The sequence below is a fragment of the Lingula anatina genome, chromosome 4 (assembly GCF_051362555.1).
Source record: "Lingula anatina isolate TDL-2025a chromosome 4, LinAna3.0, whole genome shotgun sequence".
NCBI classification, from domain to species: Eukaryota; Metazoa; Brachiopoda; class Lingulata; order Lingulida; family Lingulidae; genus Lingula; species Lingula anatina.
In genome coordinates, this window is record NC_141770.1 from 9,808,028 (window position 1) to 9,817,281 (window position 9,254).

The 9,254-nt window shown below is 39.8% G+C and overlaps 3 protein-coding genes across 3 annotated transcripts; all 3 read left to right on the forward strand.

Moving 5' to 3' along the window:
* The first annotated feature begins 70 nt into the window (after window positions 1-70).
* On the forward strand, window positions 71-2,625 carry LOC106153171 (heat shock 70 kDa protein 1B-like). Its single transcript, XM_013527000.3, has one exon. The coding sequence runs from the start codon at window positions 314-316 to the stop codon at window positions 2,222-2,224; it is 1,911 nt and encodes a 636-aa protein (XP_013382454.2). The 5' UTR covers window positions 71-313; the 3' UTR covers window positions 2,225-2,625.
* Window positions 2,626-3,520: 895 nt separating this feature from the next.
* LOC147762261 (beta-microseminoprotein-like) lies at window positions 3,521-6,509 on the forward strand. Its single transcript, XM_087010258.1, has 3 exons — window positions 3,521-3,916; window positions 5,063-5,198; window positions 5,636-6,509. Exons 1-3 carry the CDS (start codon window positions 3,817-3,819, stop codon window positions 5,772-5,774), a joined length of 375 nt encoding a protein of 124 aa, XP_086866384.1. The 5' UTR covers window positions 3,521-3,816; the 3' UTR covers window positions 5,775-6,509.
* Window positions 6,510-6,622: 113 nt separating this feature from the next.
* On the forward strand, window positions 6,623-8,951 carry LOC106153164 (uncharacterized). Its single transcript, XM_013526987.3, has 4 exons — window positions 6,623-6,739; window positions 7,339-7,420; window positions 8,011-8,146; window positions 8,559-8,951. Exons 1-4 carry the CDS (start codon window positions 6,668-6,670, stop codon window positions 8,689-8,691), a joined length of 423 nt encoding a protein of 140 aa, XP_013382441.2. The 5' UTR covers window positions 6,623-6,667; the 3' UTR covers window positions 8,692-8,951.
* The last annotated feature ends 303 nt before the right edge of the window (window positions 8,952-9,254 follow it).

The following is a 9,254-nucleotide window of genomic DNA, read 5'->3' on the forward strand; positions in this document are numbered from 1 at the left end:
GCACTCCACAAACGCACAGACCCTTTTACTGCGCATCCTACTGCGCTGATGACGTCACGATTCTGGAAACTTCCGTAAACAGAAGCTTGTCGGTTGAGAAGGTTCGAGTACGTTCTTGCAGTTTCTAGTTTTCGGAGGCTCTAGGCAGTGCAAAAATAGACATGCGTAGGGTATATAAACGGCCGGCTTGCCATGAAGAAGTCAGTTATAAATCTAAGCACAGAAGTAAGCGGAGAAAAGACGGTATTGGTTAAGAAACCAATCGACTTTACATTTTCATTAACTCAATATTTAATAGAGATACAGCGACAACATGCCAGGAAAAGCTCCAGCAATCGGCATTGACTTGGGGACAACCTTCTCCTGTGTTGGTGTATACCAGCATGGAAAGGTTGAGATCATCGCCAACGACCAGGGCAACCGAACAACACCGAGCTACGTTGCCTTCACAGACAGCGAGAGATTGATCGGCGATGCGGCTAAAAATCAAGTTGCCCTCAACCCACAGAATACAGTGTTCGACGCAAAGAGACTGATTGGTCGTAAATTTGATGATCCAGCGGTGCAGGCAGACAGCAAACACTGGCCTTTCAAGGTTGTCAATGAAGGTGGTATACCCAAGGTGCAAGTTGAATACAAAGGTGAGACCAAGAAATGCACTCCTGAAGAAATCAGCTCTATGGTTCTCACTAAGATGAAGGAGACGGCAGAGGCCTACTTGGGTCAGAAGGTCAACGAAGCTGTCATCACTGTGCCAGCCTACTTTAATGACTCACAAAGACAGGCCACTAAAGATGCTGGTGCCATAGCAGGACTGAAGGTACTTCGTATTATCAACGAGCCAACAGCTGCTGCCCTTGCTTATGGACTAGACAAAAAGCTACAGGGTGAGAAAAATGTCCTAATTTTTGACCTGGGTGGTGGCACTTTTGATGTTTCAATCCTGTCCATTGCTGATGGATCCTTGTTTGAGGTGCGTTCTACAGCTGGTGACACACATCTTGGTGGTGAAGACTTTGACAACAGAATGGTCAATCACTTCATACAAGAATTCAAGCGCAAGTACAAAAAAGACATCAGTGGTAACAACAGAGCAATGCGGCGTCTCAGAACAGCATGTGAGAGAGCAAAGAGAACCCTGTCCAGCAGTTCCCAGGCCAACATAGAAATCGATTCCCTGTATGAAGGTGTCGACTTTTACTCCAGCATCAGCAGGGCCAGATTCGAAGAACTGTGTGCCGACCTTTTCCGCGCTACTCTTGTACCAGTTGAAAAGGCTCTCTTGGACGCTAAACTAGACAAGTCACAAATTGCAGAAATTGTCCTGGTGGGCGGGTCTACACGTATACCTAAGATCCAGAAAATGCTGAAGGATTTCATGAATGGCAAAGAACTGAACCAGTCCATTAACCCAGATGAGGCTGTTGCTTATGGAGCTGCAGTCCAGGCAGCCATATTGACTGGAGTCCAGGATGACACTGTAAAGGACGTGTTGCTCATTGATGTTGTGCCTCTGTCACTGGGTATCGAAACAGCTGGTGGTGTCATGACAAACTTGGTCACCCGCAACACACGAATCCCCACCAAGACATCGCAGATTTTCACCACGTATGCTGACAATCAACCAGGGGTCAGTATCCAGGTGTTTGAAGGTGAGAGGGCAATGACCAAAGACAATCACAAACTGGGCACTTTTGAGCTAAGTGGCATCCCCCCTGCACCCCGTGGTGTCCCTCAGATTGAGGTGACATTTGACATTGACGCCAACAGCATCCTGCATGTGACAGCACAAGACAAGAGCACAGGCAAGTCCAACAACATCACCATTACAAATGACAAAGGCAGACTGTCCAAGGAGGACATTGATCGCATGGTCTCCGAGGCTGAGAAATACAGCAAAGAAGACGAAATGCAGCGTGAAAAGATAGCAGCTAGAAACAAGTTGGAATCCATGATTTTCAGCTACAGGCAGGCTGCGGAAGATGGAGCCAGCAAGATTTCCTCCGAGGATAAAGATGCCGTGATGAACAAGTGTAATGATACCATGAAGTGGCTGGACGAGAACTCGCTGGCCGAGAAGGATGAATTTGAGTACCAGCTGAAAGAACTGGAGAAAGTGTGCTCGCCCATCATGGCGAAGATCCATGGTGCGGGACAGAAAGGAGCGAGGGAGACGCCTATGGGAGGTCCACAGGGAGGCCCTACTGTAGAGGAGGTGGACTAATCTGAGGAGAAAACAACTGAAAATAATGCTCAATATAAGTTTGTGTTCAGTAGACTGTACAATGTAAAATGCAACTTAAAGTAACTGAAAAAAAAAGAAAGTAAAACTGATAAAAGAATTGATTTAATGTGTAAAATTAAAAGACAGTTATTCTATTAATTATTAAAGTATAAAAAAGGCCAACATACTAGAACTGTGAAATCTTGACCATTTTTGACTAATGCACTTTATTTTGTTTGTTGAAGAAAGTAGAAATGAAGTAGAATTTTGAACAAGTTGTTGTCTTAAAGAAATTTATCAAGCACCAAAAATTAATGTGGAAGTTGTATTTATTTTATGCTCCAATGATCCATGCATTAAAGACTGTTCAATTTAAGACATTAAAGACAGATGTAACTAAATTGTAAAAAGTTCATTTGTAAATACTTCATGTTATTATATCTCATTTGTTTTATAAAGAATCATGATCAGCAAATTTTTAGAAAAGAACGTGCAATGTATTTGTCTATAAATTTGAATAAAATATTCAAAACTGAAGAAAAACGTTTTTTTTTATTTGAATATATTCTCCTTGAATAATAAGGATGAATGAAAAAATCTGCATTGAAAGTTGTTTGCTTTTACTGCCTTAAGGATGTTTGATGTAACTGATTACTCATTTAACAGAAGAATATGTGATCATTGGCCAATTTGGAGTTTTGTTCGGAGGGTGGGTGGAGGGTGTTCTCCCAGCAAAATAAAAATAAAATGAGGACAATTCTTCCCTGTGCAGCTAAATAAATGTATAGAAAATAATTTAATCCTCTTCATCTTGTTACATTTCGCAAACCGAGGAAATATTAAGTCAGCTTTTATTATGACTTATTATTACAATTTTTTTTTGAAGGGGGGGGGGGGGTACGTTAGAAGCTCACGAAAGGGCACTTGCCCACGCTTCCAATCCCTCATGTGGGAATTCAAATAAAACCAGGCCCGTAGCGTGGAATCTATTAGAGAACCGCTCTCAATTAAAAATTTATCTAGGTCGACTATAAGAATTTTCTTCGATTTTTTAATCTGCTGGTTACTGGGCTGTATATTAATCAATACAATAATCTTTTCCCTATTAAGCATACACATTCAGAAGTAGTTTTTTAAAAGTTAGTTTCTGAATTTTAAACAGTAGTCGCCATCTCGGCATCAAGAGCTGTCACTCGGATAACCTATTATGTTTTACGTCTAAATAGTAGCAAAATTCACATTTGCGTAATGTTGTGCTTAGGACTAATTGTGGAATGAAAGTAGGCCTACCAGTATCTTTACGGTCTGCATCTTCCCTAACCGCATCACACAATCAATGATCAATTTGGACGGTGTTAATTCGTGTCGAGAGGAGCAGAAAGGGAGGAGATCACACTAAAACACGTGCAAAAAAAACCCCCACTTTTCATAGTATTTAACCCTTAATCTTCTAAATAAACATTTCCATCAACACTCTCATACCGGTGATTTAGCACAGTGACTGAGATGTATTAATCTTTCTACGTCTGTGTCAGATCTGCCAGTGTTACAAAATTAATTCTCATTACGTAGTGTTACGTGGCACTCTCAAAATGGGTCTTCTCTCTCAGCTTGTTGCTGTCCTGCTCGTAGCGCGTGGGATTAACGGTTATTGCTTGCCGAAGCCCGGGGCACACAGGGAAAATGTTTCTGGTAAGTTAAATAAGGCGTGCAGGTCTGCAAGCGGGGGAGGGGTCGCAGTATCTCAGAAGTAGAACCTCTCTTTGAAATTGCTGACTTAGATCCCATTCCCAAAGATTAGATCGATCCAAACTAGATCGACCTAACTCCCTGGGGGTTCACGCTAAATAGCTGTCAGCCGAGCGGGCACGAAAGTAAATTACCCCCATACAGCTTGTAGTAGGAGGGACGGACATTTAAGCTGGATTATCTGACAGTAATCTAGTGAGACTCCCCACGGGGATAGATCGATCTAAATGTCTGGGAATACGCCCTTACAGGCCAGTGCAGTCAAATTCCCTCGGTGCTACCAACAGTCTACAAACGCTGCGGACAGTTATACATCAAAACTAAACCCGGTATTGACTGTACTCCCAATTTGTCTGTTGACTTGTTCCGAGAACTCAGTGTGTTCAAGACGCAGGGGGTTACATTTTCTGCCTGGGACAGGTCCTGCTAAGCCCAGTCGATAAAACCCCAAAAACTTATTACTGTTAACGCGTTATTGTATTTTGAATCCTGTAAAAGTAAACAGTGCAATGTTATGTATTATATATGCCTTTTTCATACTTTCTACACCAGACTGAGCTGGTGAAAATGTACAGAAATAAAGAATTGTAACAAAAGTAATGATAATAATAATAATAAAATACATAGATGAATAGCGCCAAAATTATGTATCTAGAAGTGTACCATTATTATACATATGTTGCAGGCCAGATTGAAATCCAGGCTGGTGTAAAATCGACCATAATCAAATTTTATTTGTTGCAAGCCAGATTGAAATCCAGGCTGGTGTAAAATTGACTATGGTCGATTTTACACCAGCCTGGATTTCAATCTGGCCTGCAACACATACATGTTCAGTATTTTATAATCATGTTATGTCACTCCTCTATATACGTCTGTCAAAATACAATATATAAGTCTAAGACAGATTATTAGGTCCTTGAATAACTTCTTTTAAATGCTGGGGTCTTGCTAAGAAAAAAGTGACGTCACTTACTTTACTTACCTTAATTGTCACTTAGATTTACACTTTAACCCAAACCTACACATTGTCTTATTGAGTTACTGGTAGATGATGACGCAGTAAAAAGTTTTCGTCTGTAATTTCAGTCGAACCAGACGGTTCTGTGAAAGTTACCAACTATTGCGAGTACAGGGGGGTGATTCTGTCCCTCGGAGACACTACAAAGTTCCCGGATGAGTGCATCAGGTGCACTTGTCATGACATGGAACTCAGCTGCTGTGTGTGAGTGACGTCACTTTGATTTGCGGCGCCACTAATGACGTCACCATCATTTCAACACGTAAAAGTAGTTTGTTTGTTTGTTTTTTTGTCTAATATCCCCTGGTTTCTCCGATTGGTCTGTTATAATATTTAGCCAACTTAGTAACTGATTCTTAGTTTTTTTTTAATTCACCCAAATATTTTATCGTGTCTTATTATATATACCATAGGCCAGTAGGTGTACTTGTGGTTCGCAGGTTTGAAATTGTAACAATATCCTATAAAAATGACACTTAATTCATTATGTCTCATGCAGGGTTAATTTTCTCCATCCATAATTATTGGCACAGACTTTTAAAATAGTTCATCTATTTTAAATATACTTCTTAACACAGACAGAAGGCACCAAGAAGGACTCGTGATCATTCTCCGATTTCTCAATTAATCGGTTCTTCCAGGTACGGCACCAGAGCGGGATCCAGAGTAATTTCTGTGCAGGGTTGCAAGCTGATAAATGGACCGAACTGTTCTTCTCTGTTGGTCAAGGAAAGTGACCCTACCAAAGATTGCTTCACCGGACAGTCCATTGATGGATAATGATATACTAAATATAGTTGCGGATTATAATGATACATTATCAACATCTTTAATGATTTTTCTTCTTTAATCGCAGACGTCTTTAATCACCATTTCAAAATCAGCTTTGTTTCAACTTGGAAAACTTTCTTTTCGTTTCTCCAACATACCGGAGCGAATTATAATTGTCGTTTTTGCCAAATTAAATCTGTCAAGGAAATAATTAACGATATACGCAAAATCATATAACGACCTGATTTTATACTAATAAATGCTAAAATGCTATTGTAGGTCGATCTGCCTCTTATTCTTCGAGTTCATTTCCATATAATTCTGTCAGCTTATATATTTATTTGTTTATTGTTGTCTGTTTTCCAAGAATGATGTACTAGTGATGTGCAGTGGCCAAGCTGTCGTCTCAGCAGTACGAATGCTGACACCCCATCACACCGACCCCATTAACAAATCCAAGTAGGCCTACGTTGTATTTCTCGGGTTTCGAGCCCCTTTAAAAAACATTTAAAAAATAAACGTTCATTAATTTCAATACAAAATGACGCCAATGGAACATTTTTTTTTCTCATTTAGGACCCCTCCCCCTTATTGATATTCCGGTTTTGCCAACCATTTGCTGACAGGATGAATCCGTAGTGCTGTAAAAACAAAGCACGGGTAATGCAGCTTATAAAAACTTCATTTCCTTTCTGACCTAAATGCTGTAACCGACCTATTGAAACACGGGAAATAAACAATACAAATCGCATTAAATATTTTAACCATGTATACGTGCGGTTAATTGGAGACTAATGAAATACCCCCCCCCCCCCCCCACCGCCCCCACTCCCCACCGTATAACTTTCACGACTCGTTACGGTTAAACATCATAATGGAATTTACTTTTTAAAATTCACTCTATGGTTCTCACTAAGATGAAGGAAACAGCAGAGGCCTACTTGGGTCAGAAGATCAACGAACCTGTCATCACTGTAAGTGACAAAATTTTATCTAGGTTCTATGGAATTTCTCAAGTTTGGTCAACTTTAAGAATTTTTTCTATTTTTTTTTTAATCTGCTGGCCTGTATTTAAATCAATACAATAATCTTTTCCCTATTAAGCATACACATTCAGAAGTAGTTTTTTTTATCAGTTTCTGGATTTTGAGCGGTGGACTCCATCTCGACAGCAAGAGCTGTACATGTCACTCAAATAACCTATTTTCTTTTAGGTCTAAATAGTGGCAAAATTCACATTTGCGTAATGTTGTGCTTAGTACTGATTGCAGAATGAAAAAACATCTTCCTTAATCGCATCAAACAATCATGATAATTTTGCACGGTGTTAATCCGTGTCGTGAGGAGCAGATAAGGGGGAGATCACACTGAAACACGTGCACAAAACCCACTTCACATAATATTAACCTTAAATCTTCTAAGTAAACAATTCCAGCAACGTTCTCATGATTAAGCACAGGGACTGAGATGCATTTATCTTTCCTCGTCTGTGTCAGATCTGCTAGTGTTAAATTGTTAATACTCAGTACGTAGTGTTACGTGGCACTCTGTCAAAATGGGTCTTCTCTTCCAGCTTGTTGCTGTCCTGCTCGTAGCACGTGGAATTAGCGGTTATTGCTTTGCGAAGTCTGAGACACACAGAGAAAATGCTTTTGGTAAGTTAAATAAGGCGTTTATAAAGCAGGTCTGCAAGCGGGGAAGGGGGTCAAAACATTTGAGAAGTAGAACCTCCTCTTTGAAACTGCTGGTTTACAGGCCAGTGCAGTCAAATTTCCACGGTGCGACCAATTTCTTTGGACAGTTATACATGTTTATCAAACTAAATCCGGCATATAGACTGTACTCGCAACTTGTCTGTTGGCTTGTTCCTTGAACTCGGTGTGAGAACGCAGGGGGTTACATTTTCTGCCTGGGATGGGTCTGTGGCGCGCTGGGTCGACAAAACCCCGTAAACTTGCTGTTAACGCGCTTTATATTGTTTTGAATCCTGAAAAAGTAGTTATAAACAGTGCGATGTTATGTCACCTCCTCTATCTACGTCTGTCAAAATGTCAGTCTAAACTCTTAGACAGATTATTAGGTCCTTGAATTAAATGATGGGGTCCTGCTTAGTCAAAAAAAAAAAAAAAAAAAAAAAAAAAAAAACGTTACTTAGATTTACACTTTAACCCAAACTTACACATTGTCTTATTGAGTTACTGGTAGATGATAAGGCAGTAAAATTAAGTTTCCACCTGAATTTCAGTCGAACCAGACGGTTCCGTGAAGGTTACCAACTATTGCGAATACAAGGCGAAGATTCTGTTTCCTGGAGACACTGCTAGGTTCCCGGATGAGTGCATCAGCTGCACCTGTGAAGACTGGGGACTCAGCTGCTGTGGGTGAGTGACGTCACTTGCGGCGCCCCTTATGACGTTACCAACATTTCAATATTTAAAAGTTCTATCTTTGTCTAATATCTTCTGTTTTTTTCTGTTAGTCTGTTCTAAATTTTAGTCAATTTAAGTATAACTGATTCCCAATCTAATTAAATTCACCCAGATATTATATTTTTATATACCATGCCAGTATAGGTGTACATGTGGCTCGCAGGTTTGGACAATTGTAACATATTCCTATAAAACTGATACTTCAATATCTTATGCAAGATTAATTTACTCCATTCAAACTAATTGACACAGACTTAAGATATATAGATTGTCTTTTTAAAAATACTTCTCAACACATCCAGAAGGCACCAACAAGAAGAACTCGTGATCATTCTTTGATTTCTCAATTAATTGTTATTTTCAGGTACGGCTCCAGCGCGGGAGTAATTTCTGTGCAGGGTTGCAAGCAGATAAAGGGACCCAACTGTTCTTATCTGCTGGTCAAGGAAAGTGACCCTACCAAAGATTGCTTCACCGGACAGTCCATTGTGGGATAACGACATGAAATATGTAGATTTAGTTGCAGATTAAGCTTAAATAAAACAGTCTACACACGTACTTAACATCTAAAATGATTATTCTCTCATAATCGAGGAAAGATTTTCATAATTTTAAAAGAAATTTTAAAGAAAGCTCAATCTCAACTAACAAAACTTTCTACGGTTTCTTAAACATAGGCCTATATACCAGTCATACCGAAGCTAATAATCATTACCAACTTTAACTTGTCAAGGGAATAAAGAAATACGCAAAATTATATATTACGATATAATTTTTATTTCAATACAGACTAATAGGCTGTTGCAGATCGACCTGTCTTTCATTTACCGAGTCCTTTCCATATAGATCTGTTGGCTCTTTGTTTGTTGTTGTGTAGCTGTATTCTGAGAAAGGTGAAATGTGCAGGGGCATGAAAGCTGACCCCCCCCCCCCCCCCCAATTCGCCACTGCCTTTTATATAACCGCTTAAATGAACGTTCATTAATTGCAATACAAAACGACGCCAATGGAACAGTTTTTCTCACTGAGGACCCCTTCCCCCTATTGATATTCTGGTTCT

Coding starts and splice junctions, on each gene's coding strand:
- LOC106153171 (XM_013527000.3), top strand. CDS start 314: ATGCCAGGAAAAGCTCCAGCAATCGGCATTGACTTGGGGACAACCTTC.
- LOC147762261 (XM_087010258.1), top strand. CDS start 3,817: ATGGGTCTTCTCTCTCAGCTTGTTGCTGTCCTGCTCGTAGCGCGTGGG. Junction 3,917..5,062: donor ACACAGGGAAAATGTTTCTG/GTAAGTTAAATA, acceptor CTGTAATTTCAG/TCGAACCAGACGGTTCTGTG. Junction 5,199..5,635: donor ATGGAACTCAGCTGCTGTGT/GTGAGTGACGTC, acceptor CGGTTCTTCCAG/GTACGGCACCAGAGCGGGAT.
- LOC106153164 (XM_013526987.3), top strand. CDS start 6,668: ATGGTTCTCACTAAGATGAAGGAAACAGCAGAGGCCTACTTGGGTCAG. Junction 7,421..8,010: donor ACACAGAGAAAATGCTTTTG/GTAAGTTAAATA, acceptor CCTGAATTTCAG/TCGAACCAGACGGTTCCGTG. Junction 8,147..8,558: donor TGGGGACTCAGCTGCTGTGG/GTGAGTGACGTC, acceptor TGTTATTTTCAG/GTACGGCTCCAGCGCGGGAG.